Source organism: Myotis myotis, unplaced genomic scaffold, assembly GCF_014108235.1.
Source record: "Myotis myotis isolate mMyoMyo1 unplaced genomic scaffold, mMyoMyo1.p scaffold_m19_p_7, whole genome shotgun sequence".
Classification (NCBI taxonomy): domain Eukaryota; kingdom Metazoa; phylum Chordata; class Mammalia; order Chiroptera; family Vespertilionidae; genus Myotis; species Myotis myotis.
In genome coordinates this window covers 92,067,059-92,084,798 of record NW_023416379.1, presented here as the reverse complement: position 1 = coordinate 92,084,798, position 17,740 = coordinate 92,067,059, and the positions used below count along the sequence as shown (strand labels likewise).

Genomic DNA, 17,740 nt, shown 5'->3' with positions numbered 1-17,740 from the left:
CCTGTCATCAGTTCAAAATGTTGAGAATTATTTCCAGAGGGAAGGGGGCCAAATTACAGGGAATGGCCCATTTTAGATTGGCAAAGCCAGGGGACATGGCTGAGAGGTCATATTTGGCTTTAGAGGGCTTTGTGCTCGTTGTGATTCTTCCTCACTCCCCATGTGGCGTGGCAGCCAGCATGTGTCCCCATGGCAGTATCCCCATCCTGGGTGTGGCAGCATAGGGTCATGCCCAGTGGCCCAGCTTGCAGCAGCTCCTAGAGCAGGGATGGGAAACGTCCGGCCCGTGGGCCATATAAGGCCCGTGAAGTCATTGGTCTTGCCAAGGCATTAGGGGTAAGTTAATTACAGTTTGACCAAATATAGCAGGCTAATGATGTTATAAATATCCTGATGACCCTTGGCAGAAAAAAAAGTTCCCCACCCCTGAAGGATTTCAAACAAAATTCCAGGGTTCACCTCCCAGATATTCAGATTAGGGCAGTCTCAGCTGTGGTTTGGAAGTCTCAGTTTTTAAAAGTTTCGGCCCTGGCCAGATAGCTCAGTTAGTTAGAGTGCAGTCGGGTACGCCAAGATAGTGGGTTTGACCCCTGGTCAAGGCACATATAAGAATCAACCAATGAATGCATAAATAAGTGGAACAACAAATCGATGTCTCTCTCTCTCTTTTTCTTTCTCTCTCCCTTCTTCCCTCCTTCTCCCTTTCTCTCTAAAAATCAATATAAAAATTCTTAAAATATAAAAGTTTCAAGATGGTAGGTGAACAGACATGTTTGGGAATCCCCGATTTAACTTTCTTGGCCTCATTTTTCCCATATCTATAAACTTACTCTTTCTGCTTATCCTGTTTCCTTCATTTGGGTGATAGGAACCAAAATACTGTATAGCGAAAGATGGGAAAACATTTGAGTCTAATGAGAACTGTAGACTCCTAATTTGTGCAGCTGAGACTCACCTAATTATTGATTGAGTAGGCAGCCTTTGGCTTTCTCGGGTGTGGAGCAGTGGTGTGTACCCGCACCTCATCAGACTCCCCTGGTAAGCTTAAAAAAGAATGCCTCCTTTTTGGAGGTTTGGTTTCAGTGGGTCTGGAATGGGACCTTGGCATTGAAATTTTTAAGAAACTTCCTAGGTGATCCTAATTCATGGCCAGGGTTGAGGACTACTAGTGCTAAGAAAACTTAGCCCTACCTTCTCTTCACGTCAGACTGAGACCCGGGGTACTTCTCAAGCCTGTAGCAGCTAGTGCTTTTGGGTTCTTGGTTATCAGTGTCATTAGCTGGCTCGTAGGGGCAGACTTTATCTAAAATGTTCAAGCAGGTTCTCTTTTTCTCTAACAGATGACTCCAAACTGCCTCCCCCACCAACCCTGGAGCCCACTGGGCCTGCACCTTCCTTGTCTGAGCAAGAATCCCCTCCAGATCCCCCCACTCTAAAACCCATCAGTGACAACAAACCTCCAAGCCGATTCCTAAAACCCAGAAAGGTGGAAGAAGATGAGCTTTTGCGAAAATCGCCTCTGCAGCTAGGGAACGAGCCCTTGCAACACCTGCTCAGTGACGGTGACATCAACAGACTGTCCCTCATGGCCGCCGAGGACCCTGACGGTGCCCCGCTCGGTAGTGTGGGCCGCCGCACCTCGGTCCTCTTTAAGAAGGCCAAGAACGGGGTGAAGCTGCAGAGGAGCCCAGATGGCGCCCTGGAGAACGGCGAGGACCATGGCGCAGCGGGCTCTCCTGCCTCTCCCGGCAGCATCGAGGATGAGCAGCACTCCCGGAAGCGGCCAAGGAGCAGGAGCTGTAGTGAGAGTGACGGGGAGAGGTCCTCCCAGCAGGAGGAAGAAACAGGTGACCTTCCTGTGACTGCTCTCCCTACTCCTCTGCTTTGCCTTGCCAGCCAGCACCTCCCCCCGTCGGCCACCTCCCTGATAGCTCCTGTGGATGCCAGTGGTAGCATTGAGGGCTCCCGGTTCACAGTTGGGCCTGGCACATGATGAGTAGAGGCCTGGGGAAATAGGCTTTGAGCAAGTATTTTGAGAGGGCTACCTTGTGTCTGGGGCTCTCTTTGGCCCTGATGGGGATGCAAAGCTGCACATGGTAAAATAGGTCCTGTCTTCATTTGAGTTCATTCATTCATCAGGTATTTATATCAGGCATTCTTCTAGGCACTGGTGCAAAAGTACCTCCCTTGGAGGGAAGATACATTAGAAGCAAGTGAGTGGATTGTATCTTATAGTAGAAGTTATGGAGGAAAAACTAACAGGGAAGGGGCATAAGGGATGCTGGGTGGTATTAGAGAGTGGCCAGGAGAGGCCTTCCGAGGAGGTGACATTTGACTAAAGATCTGAAGGAGCTGAAGGTGTAAGCTATTTGGGAATCTGGAAGAAAAACGTTCCAAAAAGACAGAGATAGACTAGCAGGTGCACAGGCCCTGGGTGGGAACGTGCCTGCACGCCTGAGGAACAGCGAGGGAACCATGTGGCTGTAGGCGAGTGAGCCAGGGGTGGTAGAGATGAGTCTCAGAAGTGGGTAATAGGGGCTCAGTCACTAAAGAATCCTTACTCATGTCCAGCCCCAGCTGGCCTCGGGGAGGGGCAGGTAATTAGTCAGGCTAGTTCCAGCTCCAGAAGGGTTCACAGGCTAGTGAGGAGGCTGGATGGCCCGCTGGGGTGCAGAGGTGCCGCAGTGCTGGACAGTATGTCAGGTGACAGCACTGCTGGAGGTGTCCAGGGACCATGAGCTGGAGGAGTACGGAAGGTTTCATGAAGAGTTGATGCCTGAGTTGTCCCTAAGGGCTAAGGGCAGAATGGAAAGGAGTAGACGGGACAGAGGGGTCAGGCCCAGGTGTGTGTGGAAGCAAGGACAGTCTCTGAGAGGGACAGTTTGGAGAGGGGCTTTCGGAGAGCCGGGAGCCAAGGCTGGATGGTGAGGTGGGCAGGAATGGGCAAGGCCCACGTTGGCAGACAGAGTAGTTGAGTCTCAGTGGGATATGGAAGGCCAGCTTGCTTCGTGGGGAGAGGCCTGCTCTTGGTTGTTGCTCCTCATGTCTCTCTCATGTCCTTTTATGTGGTGGCTTTGGGCTGTATGGCCAGCACATGTTTTTTCTGCTTTTCTCTCTTCCTTCCTATCACTTTGTTACCAGTAATACAATACCTTCCCTTCCCATCTGGCCCAAGCTTCGCTGTATTAGGGGAGTAAGTTGGTATAGTCAAGAGCTTGAGGCCTGCAGTTAGGCAGACCTGAGTTCAAATTCCGTCTTCTTACCAGCTCTGCATCAAAGTAATTAGCTGGGGCAAATTGAACAGGCCGTTTCCTTATTTCTAATTTGGGGCTAGTGACACCTGCTTTGCAGGGCTCTAAGGATGGGAAATAGTCTGCATAAGGCACTTGGCATGTAGCAGGAGATGGTAGCAGTCATCGCTGTCATCCTCTCAGCCACGGCGGCACAGCCAAGCAGCAGAACACTGCGTTAAAAATGACAAGTCCTGCTACTGGGAAGGTGGACATCAGGCCCACCCAAGCCCAGAGGGCCCACTGCTTGGGGATACCGCTAGCCTGTTCCTCCTCGAGTCCAGCTGCCCTATGCTCAGGAATGCTTCTGCACACCCTTCTTTGACCCTCATGAAAACAGATGAGGCACCTAAGGCACAGCTGGCTTAGTGACTTAAATTGAGGTCACAGTGTTAGAGGCAGAGGTAGGTCAGAGTCCAGCTATCTTGGCTCACACCTGCTCTCACAGGTGTGATGTGTCTTACAGTTTACTGGCCAAGGTGGCATAGAGCTCTTGACTTATCCCTCTGACGTGCAGCTCTCTGGATTGTGGTTAAGAGTTGGGGAGACAGAGGAGAATTCAAGCCTTCACAGCCAATGAGAGTCATGTCCCTGAGATGAGCAGGTAGTCTTCATCTGCCTCCAAAGGGCTGCCTGCTGTAAACAGACCTCCTCTCATTCATACTTAATAGCATCCTCTGTGAGTGAGAACATATCTTCCCAGAAGGGAGGCCAAGGCTTAAAGAGGAAAGGGGGCCTGTACTTAAGAGCCCAGTTAGAACCAAGAGAATGCTGACTCCCTGTCCCAGGAAGGGCTGGTCTGTTTTCGTTCTGCGGAAAAGGCCCCCATCCTCAAGTCTGACAGGCCCTGCTAGATATCTCTAGGCGCGGTTACACAGCCCTTATCCTGCCCCAACCTCCCTGACGCCATCCCTAAAGAATGAAGCAGCTGTTGCCAGCTGTGTCATGGATAGGGTGTGTGAGTGTTTATCTGAAGAGGCCAGGCGGGTGGGCTCCCCAAGAGGCAGAGGAGACTCCCTGATAATCAAGGCTTGAAATGGAAAGCAGATCCAGGGACTTGTAAGCCAGCCGGAGTGGGGAAGTCTTGGTATTTCCCTTTGTAGCCAGATGACAATAACGAGTGAGCTGTGTTTTCCTTACAGTAAAACCAGAGGAAGGGAAAGAACACAGTGTCTGCTCATTGCCCCCGCCAACATTTCCCCCAAATCTATATCAGATTCTACCACCCAAGACCATTTTCCACAGGGATGGGCACAGCCATTCTCCACCCCTTCTCGCTGAGCCCTCCTGTGGTGGCCATGCTGTAGTGAAAGGTGGGGGTGGGGGCGGGAGCGGGGTGGGTGGGGTGCTGCACACAGGCTCACTCTGTGTGTCCTTGGCAGGTGTAACCAACGGCTTCGGAAAACACACGGAAAGCGGGTCTGACTCGGAATGTAGTTTGGGTCTCAGTGGTGGACTGGCATTTGAAGCTTGCAGGTAAGAACACTTGTCCCCAAAGCTTCACCACCTCTCCCTTTACTCTCCGTCTGGCTACAGCTTGAACCTTTCTGCTTATCTCAGATGTTTTCTTCCCCAGCCCTGCTATTTCCTGAGGCCTCTGGTCTGTAACTGGGAGCTCCTAGGAAACAGCATGACCCTTGACCCTCAGGCCTGATCTGACTAGGAGGGGAGGGGTGATGCTGATGCTTTAAGGCGGCGGTTCTCAACCAGTGGGTCGCGACCCCTTTGGCGGTCGAACGACCCTTTCACAGGGGTCGCCTAAGACTATCCTGCATATCAGATATTTACATTACGATTCATAACAGTAGCAACATAACAGTTATGAAGTAGCAACGAAAATAATTTTATGGTTGGGTCACAACATGAGGAACTGTATTTAAAGGACCAGAAGGTTGAGAACCACTGCTTTAAGGGTTTGTGGAGCTGAATTTGGCTCTAGAAAGCAGGCCAGCCATATCTCTATTGCCCAGAGAAGTTAATATTTGAGCCAATCCTCCACCTGTCCCCCAACCCACTCAGATAAACCAGCTCATTACAGACATGGTTTCACCCTGTGCCTTTTGGGTCGTCATAGCTATGGCCCCTTTAGAGGTGTGGTGTGGGGATAAGAATGAGCTGATAGGAGATTTGAAATTGCCTTTTATTAGCCAAAGTTCCCTGCTCTTTGTTGAGCTGGGGGGTGAGTTTCTTTTCCCATTCTTTTACCTGAAGGGAGGATTTCTGATACCAGAGCCTTAATGTTTCTTCTGCATGCAAGAATTCCTTGAACCCCCGCTCTGTCTTGAGAGCTGTACAAGGAACCAAGGAGTGTGCGACTCTTGGAAATGGGCGACCCTTAGTGCCACAAAGGCTGACCTCATGGTCCCTCCATGTGGCTGCTGAGTGGATTCTGCGTTCAGAGCAGGGGAGATGGTCCTGGGAATGAGCACCAGAAGGCTGTGTGTCTGTGCTTGAAGCACCGCCAAGGCCGGTTGGGTGTGCGTTCTGTTAGGTGCTTGTTCTCACCTGGCTCCTGGGCTCCTGGTGGGCCCATGGGAAGCCCCCTCCCCCTTGGGCCTGGACCGGTTCCCGCTGCTGCATGCCCAGCTTTCAGTGGCTCCTTTGAGGTGTCTCTCCCCACCAAACCTCAGAGCTACCCTTTCTTACTCCTTCCCGTGCTGCCCTCTAGAGATATGGGGGGGGGGGGGGGGGGGGGGGGGAGGATGGGAAAGAACACCGTTATCAGAGAAGAGGCAGTGATTTCAGGCTTTTATAAGATGCTTCTAGTCTGGGCCTGGGGTGGGGTTCCTGACTCCCTTCAAAGACATAGCGCCTGGAAACCCAGTTCACTGGGGGTGGGGTAAGAGTGTCCCTCCGACACCTTGACTAAAGGTCGAAGGTGTGTTGGGCTCTTCCTTCTGTGAAGGGCACTCTTCCCAGCTCTGGACAAGAAGCAAGCCGGCCAGGCTGCAGTGTGCTTGCTTGAGCAGACCTCCAGTCCAGTGCTGCTGGTCTCTCTGGGGCCCTACTCAACATGGAAAATATGCCATTGGGAGGCATTTCCTCTTTAACTCAGTGGCATTTCAAGGTTTAACATGAGATTCAGGGGCTCTGGCTGCCAGGGTTTTTTCTTAAATTTTTTTTTCTATGCTATGGTGATAAGTACATAAAGGACAATCATTAACTCGATAATCATATAATCCCAGAATTAGAAAGAACTTCTGGTCACTAATCCCACCCCACCCGCCATGTGCCCCTTGGTTTATCTGTCCTAATGATTTTCTGAGCAGGTTAGGGCTGCACCATCTATCTCTCTATCGGTCAGTACTTCAATTATTAATTGAGCACCTACTATGAGCCAGGAACTATACTAGGGACTGATAAGGTGTCTGCTCTCATGGAGCTTATCTTCTGAAGGGCAGAGTTGAATGCTAAACCAGGAGACAGAGTAATTATAGGTTGGGTTGTCTGCTTAGGCCTGGGTAACGTGAGAGAGAGGCTGAAATGCAGGTGATGATCAAGTCACTTGTGCTTTTTTCTTTTCCTTTTTTAAAATTTATTGATTGATTTGAGAGAGGTAGCAGGGGGAGAGAAGGGAAAGGGCTGGGGCAGAGAGAGAGAGAGACAGAGAGAGAGAGAAACTTTGATTTGTTCTGCTTATTTATGCATTCATTGGTTGCTTCTTGTATGTGTCCTGACTGGGGATCGAACCTACAACCTTGGTGTATCGGACGAAGCTCTAAGCAACTAAGCTACCCAACGAGGGCACACTTGTGCTTTTTCCTATGAAACAGGAAAATACCTAGTTTTGGTGTTGTATCCATTTTCTTGAGCTTATCCTTCTCAGCGCTCATCATTTAATAGTACATTAGTAGTTTATAATATTTAAAATGAGGGATTAAAATTTACTGTCTTTCATATAATATTATAGAACTGCCACTTACTGAGTATTCGGTGTGTGCTGTATGTGCACTTCCTGGGTGCCTCCTCTGTGTTAATCCATTAAGTCCTCACAGCAACACATGGGGGACACAAGCATCAAAGAGGTTGAGTAACTTGCTCAAGGTCACAGAACTATTGAGTACAGAGCTGGGTTCTGAACCCAGGAAGTCTGGCTCCCCAGTTTAATCTCTTAACCACGTTGCTGGGCCCTCTTCTGTTGTATTTGAAGATGTCTTCTCAGATCCATGATGTGAACTGGGAGAGGCTTTCCTAATGAAACTACTAGTACCTTACATTTTATAAGGCCTCAGAGTCTCTGGGCTCAGTGACAGATTTTTGTAGGGTGAGTGGGAACTGAAGCCTAAATGTGAATTGGGTGTTCTTTGTGTTTTTCCAAACAAGCCTTCATTTTGACTAGCAGGAAAAAAGCTCCCAACCTACTACTCACTGAAGGATTATGATTCATTGAGGTCTGGTTGTGCAGGTGTCCTGTATTAGACATGATAGAGACAGTTACGATTCGATAACCAGGAGCACCTGCTTGCAGCCAGGCCTAACCCTGGCCGCCTCTTGTCCCACCAGAGGTCTCTCAGCATTTCTGTCCTTCTGCAAATGGTTGGCCTGTCTTTTAAGCATTTTTTTAGTTGAAAAAATTATATAGTGGTAATATTTTTTAAAGTTTGGATGGAAAGAAAGCCCTAGTCAACATTATTTTTACCAGAGACTCCCAACTATGGTTGTGCATTAGAATTGCATTGGGAGATACTTAAAAATACTGATGCCTCTGTGGGTTCAAGTTATACCATTACTCTGGTATTACTGTTCTCATTTTTGCTTATTACCTTTAGTCTTTGTCTAATTTTTTTTATCTCCTTACAGTAGCCATGTTAAAAAAATCCATCTTCGTCTAAGAAAAATTCACATACATAAAGTGACAGTGAGAAGTGGATTTTTTCCCAATTTAAAAATGTTTTTTCTAATTAAAGATATAGGACATGTCCTTTATAAAAAATTTGGGAAAGAGGCAGATTTTTATACCTCTAAAAAGTAAATTGATTTCTAAAGAACAAGCAATATGAGCCACAGAGCAAAGAATTCTGGGCAGATGTGAGGTGGGCCTTCCTCAAGTTGCCTGGGATGAGCTTTGCTCTGGATGAAGTCCAAGGCCCCAAACAGGGAAGCGGCGAGTGGGCATGTCTTGCCAGGTTCAGTCCTTTCACATGGATGAAATGGTTCCTCAAAGCCTCACGGGAACTTTCTGAAATGTATCATGGCTTAGTGTGAGTTTTCAGGGGAAGGTGAGAAACCATTCTCCTTGAAGGGTTTATGCAGCTCCACTCCTGTCAGCCATTAGAGAGTAGGAGTGGGGATGCTAGTCATTGAAATTGCTCGTTTCTTCCCCCTTCCTTCCCTGCTCTGTATGCAGTGGTCTGGTGCCCCCCAAACGCAGCCGTGGGAAGCCAGCCTTGTCTCGAGTGCCCTTCCTGGAAAGTGTGAATGGAGACTCTGACTACAGTGGCTCAGGTGAGGAGCAATATACAGATGGATTTGGGGGGTTGGGGACGGGCCTTCCAGAGAACCAGCTCTGTGGTCTGGCTAGACTGTGAGCTCTTCGAAACCCCCAGGCACTGGGCAGGGTCTTCCTTCCCAGGTCATTCATAATCATTTTTATTTTCCCCCCAATTCCTCTTACATTTGAGTTGGTAATATATGCCCATGGTAACAAAAATCATCAGAAAGGTATAAAGGGTATGAAATGAAAAACCAGTGCCCCCCTCCCTAGGACAACCACTGTTGGCAGTTTCTTTTGTCTTTCCAGCTGTAACCCTTACACACACAAGCCAAGATGCCCGGGTACATGTAGGAGAGTGACGAGAGAAGCCTGCTCTACATGTGCCCCCCTAAACCAGGGCTGGGGACTGCCGGGCCCGCAGGCCGTGTAAAGCCTGCAAATCATTTCGGCTGGGCCTGACAAGGCATTAGGAGTGAGTTAATTAAATGTTTGACCAAATATAGCAGGCTCATTTGTAAGTTGATAATTTTGTATGGCCTGTGAATGATGTCTTAACTATCCAAGTGGCCCTTGGCAGAAAAAAGTTTCCCTACCCCTGCTCTAAACCATGCTTTTTTGTTTTCAGTTAATAATATATCCTTAGAGACCGTTCTGTGGGTTTTATCATCTGCCTAATGTCCCATTATAGAGGAGTGCATCATTTACCTAACCAGCCTTCTACAGATGCACATTTCGATTGTCTTCACTGATGTGCTATAATCAGTGTTTCAGTGAGCAACCTTGTGCATAGATCATTTTGTATCCGTGGGGGGTGTATCTATAGAAGTGGAGTGGCGGTATTGAAGGAAGTGTGCATTTGTCATCTCGGCAAATACTGCCTGCCTTCCCTCCCTGGAATCATCTGTGATAGCCTGTATCCCTGAATCACACATGTGACCTGTCATTTCACGTGATCCAGTGCTTCCAGCCTTCTCCTCATGACACACACTGCAGCTGGTCCAAACGCGTGGGTCTTTTCTCCTTAGACAGAGAGGATAAAGGGCAGGGCGGGCCAAAGGAGAGGCCTGGGTGCTGCTCAGGACGAGCAGATGCAGAGCGGGCAATTCTCTGAGCACCTGTCTGCCCGCCTGTGGCAGGTGTGCCCTCTGGATGCCTGTCTGTAAAGCTTTCATCAGGCTGCAGGGCTTTTCTTCTCTTTCCTTTTCCCACCCGCGTTAGCTTCCCTTGGCTTCCCTGTTTTCCTTGTATGTGTTGATGAATGCAAGCCTGCGTGTTTCATTCCTGTCCGACTGTCAGCACCCAGGAGGCAAGGCTCACGTCTAGATACAAAATTAGGAGAGGATTGTGCTTCTGCTGGTGACATTTTGATATTTTATTCTTATTTTTAAAACCACATACTTCTTAAAATGCAACTGAAGGAAATTGACCTCCCACTGTTTCATCACCTTAGCATAGTTGTCTTCATTTCTGTGTTGCCTTCTACTCATTTCAGACATGTTTTTAACAAAACGCTAACCTAAAACACACGCTCTTCTGTATTCTCCCCTTTTCAGTGTTTTCTTCATATCAACATAATCTTTATGTGTCTTCATCATTAGAACAATGTATTTTTCAATCAGTTCATTATAATTAACCCTTCAGCCCTAGCTGGTTTGGCTCAGTGGATAGAACTTCGGCCTGAGGACTGAAGGAATCCTGGGTTCAGTTCCGGTCAAGGACATGTACCTTGGTTGCAGACTCCCAGCCTTGGTTGGGTGTGTGCGGGAGGCAACCAATTGATGTGTCTCTGTCACATCAATGTTTCTCTTTCTCTCTCTCTCTCTCTCTCTCTCCCTCTCTCTCTCTCTCTCTCTCTCCCTCTCCCTCTCTCCCCCTCTCTCTCCCACTTTCTTCTACTCTCTCTAAAAATCAATAGAAAAATGTCCTTGCATGAGAATAAAAAAAAAGATTAAAAAAAATTTAGCCCTTCAATTGTTAGACACTTGACTATTTCCAACTTTATACATAGTAAACCGATATTTTTGTCCAAAATCTTTTTATTTGGTTTTAAAGTTATCTTCTTCGACTAAGGTTCCAGGGAAGGAATTTACTGGAGCAGATGGCTCATACATTTTTTGATGGCTCTTGAGACTTACACCAAATTACTTTCTGGAAGGATTGGCTGGTCTGCAGTTCCCTCAGCCTGCCTCTGCGGAGTTGGGTGTTATTTTGTTGTTGTTGTTGCTATTTTATTGACTCAATAGGTAGAAACAATACCTCATTATTAGTAGTACATTTTAAAATCATAAGTGGGGGTGGTAATGTTTCCTTAGAAACTTAATTTCCACTCTGAGATTTGGGCCTTTTCCCTTGGTTTCCCTGATTATAGTTATGCAGAGGGGATGGAAGCTCCTCTGTGTGTTCAGATGCTTTTGTAAAGCGCCCACCCATGGGTGCTAGTGCATTGGGTGCAGAACAGAGGAAACTGAAGAGACGTGCCTGCCTCAGGTGGACACCCAGTGTGAGGTTTGATAAAAGAGGCAGGGGAAGGCCCTGCAGACCTGCTTGGCCCTGCTGAGTGCTGTGATCCAGGTGACCTGTGGCCAGGTGCGGCCGTGTCAGAAAAGAACTCACTTAGCAAGTGGTTTTACTGGGAAGTCTGTCCCGGGCGTCTTTTTCCATGAAGCCTCCATCATGAGGACTCCACTTGGAGGTCCAGGGAGCAGTCTGTGGCTCTGCCCAAGCTGCGTGATGGTTCTTCTCCCCGGGGCCCTGGTAATGAAGCAGTTACATTTTTCCAAGGAGCGCTATCCAGAGATAAGCAAAGTTTATAACCTGTTGCCTGTTATTGTAGGGCCCATGAGCTAAGAATGGTTTTTATGTTTTCAGGTGATTGAAAAAACACACCAAAAAAATGATATTTTGTAATATGTGAAAATTACAAGAAATTCAAATTTCAGTTCCAAAAATAAAGTTTTATTGGGCTACAGCCACACTCATCTATTTACAGATTCTCTATGGCTGCTTTCTTGCTGCAAAACAGAGTTGAATAGTTGCAGCAGAGACCATGCGGTCCACAAACCTAAAGTATTTACTCTTGGCCCTTTATCGACCAAGTTTGCCAACCCCTAATCTGGTCAAAGAGCTTCTGAGGAAGGGGCAGGGAAGGGGAAGGGTGGAGGGGCTGTTTCTGACTCATTCCTAGGCTGCCCCAGTCAAATGGAGACCACAGGCAGGCCTCCTGGGCAAAATTCCAAGTCCCCTTTGGGCACTGTCTCCTCCCCTCCCCCACCCCCAGGCAGAAGCCTCCTGATGCCCTTTGAAGACCGTGGAGACCTGGAACCCCTGGAGCTGGTGTGGGCCAAGTGCCGAGGCTATCCCTCCTACCCCGCCTTGGTGAGTCTGCCCCAGATGCCACCCTCCTCCCTCCCCTGGGCGATTCTGGCCCCTGCCTTGCCCCAGGGCTTATCTGATTGGATCAAGCCATCCGAGTGTGGTGGGAGTCAGGGCGCCTTCCAGCTTTGGGTAGGTCAAACCAGCAAGGCTCCCAGCTTGGGAAAACAGAGACTAGAGCTCTTAGGAATTTATTTGCTAATGCATAAAACTAATATGTGCTCATTGTAGAGAATCTTCAAAGCTGCTAATCATACTTAGATGTTTTATTAAACATTTGTCATGCTAATTCTTGAAATACTGAGGAAGGGATGGTTATTTTCATTTTTAGGGGGAAAAACTGAGGATCCATTTGTTACTCATGTCATCTAGCTATTAAGCGGCAGGGTTGCAATTTGAGGTAGAGCTTAAAATGTGTGACGCCTGTGTTCTGAGCCACTGAGTTCAAAATCACCTATAGTCCCGTCTGTTCAGAGGTGACCTTGGTGTATATCCACTTAGTCTTTTTTGTTGTTCACCGCATAGGTATGTGCGCATGTAAGACCATGGTCTATTTCACCTCCCTTTCACTTAACAGCACACCATGCACTTGCATGTCTCATGCCTTCAAACACTCCCATCAGTATCGCATTAATGACTGCATTGTCTTCAGTCCTGCACATGAACTTACCTTATTTTAACCATTCCCTCATTGCTCATTTAAGTTGTTTTGGATTGTTCACTCTGATAAATAGCCAGCAAGAAATACTGTAGTTTTGCCTTTGTGCACATCCCTGATTATTTCTTTACAGGGAATTCTTAGGAGTGCCTTCTTGAGGCAAAGTCGATACAAATTCTGATACAAGTTGCCAGGTTGCCCTTTAGAAAGTTCCAGTTTATACTCCCACCAGCAGTAGCTAAAAATTCTATTTTTTATGATGTTGATTGCTATTCTTAGAGCTCTTTATCTATTGGGGAGGTCATGTCCATCTGGCCCTGGAAGATGCTGCTTCTAACCTTTGGGGCTTGTCAGAATCGTCCAGGGGAATTTTTTAAACAATGCGGATACTGATGGTCCACCTCAGAACTACCACAGTAGACTCTCTGAGGCCAGACTAACAGGACTATTTCTTAAAAGCTTCCCAGATGATCGGTAGCCAAGTTTGAGAACCACCACCAACCTCGTGTGTGCACACAGAGCTCACTCATATGTGTGGCTCTTTCCAGCAGCCTCTTAAAGGAGGGTAAGATCCTTACTGGACAGGCAAGGAAACCACAGCTCCGAGGCTATACACCTTGCGGGAGCCCTCCTGGAGCCCAGGTGGCCAGCCTCACTGCCTTAGCAGTGGCAGGCGTTGGAATCCATGCTGTCATCCGGCCGCTGAGGAGGCTGGGCCCGGGGCTGGCCTCCCAATGCTGTGCCCTGCTGCTCCTGAGCCTCCCAGCTTAGTTCCTGGAGAAGTGATCAAGGCTGTGCAGGTTTTGTGTTTTTTAATGTCACTGCAAAAAAAGCCACTAAAACTAATCTTTTTTTCCTAGTTACCTTCTTAATGATACATTTTCTTTCGTCATTAAAGAAATTCAACCATCGCTTGAATCCAGTCACCTGAACTCAACCTGTGTTATTTTGGTTTATACTCTCCTGTGCTTACTTAAATGTGTACAGTTGACCTTCGAATAACATGGGTTTGAACTGTGTGGGTCCACTCACTCTTGTATTTTTTTTCAATAAACACACAGCTGGCTCTCTGTAGACCCAGGGTTCCCATCTGCAGATGCAGAGGGCTGACTGTATAAGGGACTTGACCAGCCTCGGATTTCGGTAACCACAGGGGTCCTGGAACCAACCCCCATGGATACCAACAGACAAATGTAATTAAGTTTTGGGGGAATCAAAAGCTAAACTCAGGTTTTCAACTGCACACGAGGTCAGCACCTCTAACAGCTGTGTTCAAGGGTCAGCTGTACTTGCATCCATAGTGGGTATACAGTTTTTAAATTAAGGATTTTTTAATGGGTTTTGCTTTTCTATAAAGTAATGTATCTAATTATAGTAGTTTTGGAAAAATAGAGAAAAGCCACATAAACCCCCACCATTCTAACAAGCCAACTGTAAGCATTTTGTGTTGTTCCTTCTGTTTGTTGTTTACATAGTACAGCTGTAATAGTGAATGCACACATTTATTATGTTAACGTTTATCACAAACTTTATTTCCGTGTCATTTGACATCTGTGTGACATTTGAGTGAATGGACCGGCATGTATTCCTTTGGGCCCATTCGCCTCTGTCTGCTTTAAGAAGGGAGCAGAGCTCTCCTTGGTGGCAGCTTCCCTACCTTGCCCCAGCCGGGAGGGACACTCCTCACTGTCCACCCACTGCCCATGAGCCACGTGGCTGCGTCAGGGGAACATCAGTCGTGGAGGAAGCTCAGGAGGCTTGCATGTTGGCTTCCATTAGGCCCCTGAGCTTCCGTCCCAGGAGGGACAGACAGGCTGGCAGGTGGAGTTTTGACCAAATTACACAGCGGGGACAGGGTAGGTGTGGTTCTTCCTGGGAGTAAACTCTTAACCAGAGCTCCTGCTTTCAGCTGCTTGTCTCGGAGGGATGTAGAGAGGCTGGCCGACCCCCGAAGGTAACGAAAAGGGCGGTTTGTTGTGGAAGGGGCCCTGGGACAGGGCTGGCAGCTAAGGTGGCTCCGTCTCTGGAGAAAGCTGCTCCCTGAGTAGGTTTCCAAGTCCTCTGGCCTTAGCACACGCAGTGGTCAGCCGGTTGCCTGGAGGAGGGGCTGTGTGCGGGCAGTGGGCAGCAGAGGCCCCAGCGGGTTCAGGTGCTTGGGTTTAGGCCCAGCCGTGGCCTCAAGCAGCCACAACTCCTGTGCTTGGCTCCCTCTCAGCTAATACCTGTCCGCGACTTCTCAGCATCAGCAAGAGGATCAAATGAGCTGGCCACGTGTGACTAATGAGCTTTGGTGGCTCTGTCGGTGCTCCATGGCGCTGGAGAACTGTGGTGGTTGGTTACCGGGCATTTCGCTGAGCCCCTACCCTGTGCCACATGCAGCCTTGAGGATGCATTAGTCCAGTGGCCCTGGGTTCAGCCACACCATTGTCCCCTCTCCAGCAACCCAAGCTCAGTCTCCCAGCTTCTCTCTTATCTTACGTGAAGGTGTCACAAACGTTCCTGGTCCACACACCAGGGAGAGTTACAGTCAGACAAGAAGGCAGTGGGTAACCAGAGGCTGTTAGGCTAGAACCAAAGGATGGGCCCCTGCTGAGGCAGACCCTCTTCATAGCCAGGTGTCTGGGAAGGCCCTGAGCATCTGCAAGGTTCTAAGGAAAAATGCCTCCACTCCCCTCCTCTCAGGGACCCTGGGAGGAAGGAGTCTGCCTGTCTGCGCTGGATATCAGAGACACCCACTCACTAGCCTCCCCGAGGCTGGGCCCCCATCACTTCTGTTTCAGCTCTGGGCCCTGACAGTTCAGGGAGCAAGCTTCTCCCTCTTCTGAAGGACTGGGGGCAGGGCCAGAGGATTAGGACAGCGAGCTGGGGAAATAGTCAGTCTTCATTTTGGGGTACTGAGGGTCGTGGGAGAAGTTTACCTCTGTCGCTTGGTTGTGGGGTGGTTTGGTGGTCAGTCCTGGGGCGGGCTGCCCTGCTCACCCCGTCCACCTCCCGCTGAGTGCCATCTCCTTTCCTGCCTCCAGATCATCGATCCCAAGATGCCCCGGGAGGGCCTCCTGCACAATGGCGTCCCCATCCCTGTCCCCCCGCTGGATGTGCTGAAGCTGGGAGAGCAGAAACAGGCCGAGGCTGGAGAGAAGCTCTTCCTTGTCCTCTTTTTTGACAACAAGCGCACCTGGTGAGTGGGTGCTGCTGCTGGGAAGGTGCAGAGTGCAGGCTGAGGGCTGTGCAGTCTGCGTTGCTGAGAGATGCACAGAAGTGCAGGTGAGGCGCTACCTGCCAGCAGCTGGCCTGCACTTGCCACGTTAGTAGCACTTAGTGTTCCTAACAACACTGATTAGTAGTGTTAATAGTAACTGTGACCAGACTCCCCGGGAAAACTCTGACATGGCAATTTGATTCAGGAGGCTTACTGGGGAGAGCTGTGGGACCAAGGGACACAGCACTGGGGGAGAGCTGTGGGGACAAGGGACGCAGCATTGGGGGGAGCTGTGGGGATGAGGGACACAGCATTGGGGGGAAGCTGTGGTGATGAGGGACCCAGCATTGGGGGGAGCTGTGGGGATGAGGGACACAGCATTGGGGGAAAGCTGTGGGGACGATGGACCCAGCATTGGGGGGAGCTGTGGGGATGAGGGACCCAGCATTGGGGGAAGCTGTGGGGATGAGGGACACAGCATTGGGGGGAAGCTGTGGGGATGAGGGACCCAGCATTGGGGGGAGCTGTGGGGATGAGGGACGCAGCATTGGGGGGAGCTGTGGGGATGAGGGACGCAGCATTGGGGGAAGCTGCGGGGATGAGGGACGCAGCATTGGGGGGAGCTGTGGGGATGAGGGACGCAGCATTGGGGGGAGCTGTGGGGATGAGGGACACAGCATTGGGGGAAGCTGTGGGGATGAGGGACGCAGCATTGGGGGGAGCTGTGGGGATGAGGGACACAGCATTGGGGGGAAGCTGTGGGGATGAGGGACGCAGCATTGGGGGAAGCTGTGGGGATGAGGGACACAGCATTGGGGGGAGCTGTGGGGATGAGGGACACAGCATTGGGGGGAAGCTGTGGGGATGAGGGACGTGAGGGATGCAGCATTGGGGAGCTGTGGGGATGGGGGATGCAGCATTGGGAGAAGAAAATGTTGAACTGTGGTGCTCTTGCCATAGAGGCTTCAGCTGATCTTACGGGGAGCTCTAGAGCTGGGCGGCTCCTTAGCCATGTCAGAAATTGAGGCTGTGCCTTTGTACCCCCAGGCCAGCTAGTCATTGAATGCTGGCTGCCCCTGGGGAGGGAGGGACCTTGGGCCAGGCAGCTCCCTCATGGTAGGTGATTCCTGGAGAGAACCCAGCTGAGAGCCTGTCAGCTGCCGCACACCCAGTGGCTGCAGGAATTCTGTCTCAGTCCTGGGCCAGGGGCTGGGCCACAGGGCCCACTGCAAGGCGTGCTTGCTCATTGCTGGTGAGCACTTCAGGCTGCTCTCAACACCAGCAGGAGCTTCACCTTTGCTTCCTTAGAATGAGGAGGTAGGAGGAGCTAGTAAAAACGATAATAATGATGAAAATAGCTGCCATTTATTGTTTACTCAGTGTCCTTAATGTGAATTACTTTGCATTTATCCTCATTTACATATTCATTGGGTTTCTCACCCCCCCGCCGCCCATTTTGTAGATGAGGAAAGCCAGGGCTCCACAGTCAAAACTAAGATACAAACTCAGATCTGACCTGAAGGATGGGCTCTTAGCCACAGGTTAGATTCACCTGGTGAAGTACCAGGTTCAGGCCCCCCAGGGTTCAGTTTATTAATGCCCGGCGGCAGCCCCACTTCCTAGCAGAGCTCCCTGATTCTGCAGCAGGGCGAGCCCGGAGCCCTCCGATGGCTCAGCCAGTCCCAGAGGTAGCACATGGGCCTGTCCTAGCTCCTGCCCCGACTACCTCCTAAGCCAGGGGTGGGCAAACTTTTTGACTCGAGGGCCACAATGGGTTCTTAAACTGG

At 49.6% G+C, this 17,740-nt stretch overlaps 1 protein-coding gene across 8 annotated transcripts in view; it reads left to right on the top strand.

Annotated features, from left to right (window-relative positions):
• BRPF3 (bromodomain and PHD finger containing 3) overlaps positions 1–17,740 on the top strand; it is a 36,855-nt gene that overhangs the window by 16,542 nt on the left and 2,573 nt on the right. For 4 of the 8 annotated variants that reach the window (XM_036316346.1, XM_036316349.1, XM_036316347.1 and 1 more), the window contains 5 exons: positions 1,341–1,847; positions 4,673–4,766; positions 8,638–8,735; positions 12,002–12,099; positions 15,778–15,932. In XM_036316346.1, the coding sequence (XP_036172239.1) occupies positions 1,341–1,847; positions 4,673–4,766; positions 8,638–8,735; positions 12,002–12,099; positions 15,778–15,932 (952 nt within the window). The other 4 variants (XR_004968722.1, XM_036316350.1, XM_036316351.1 and 1 more) reach the window with 4 other exon arrangements.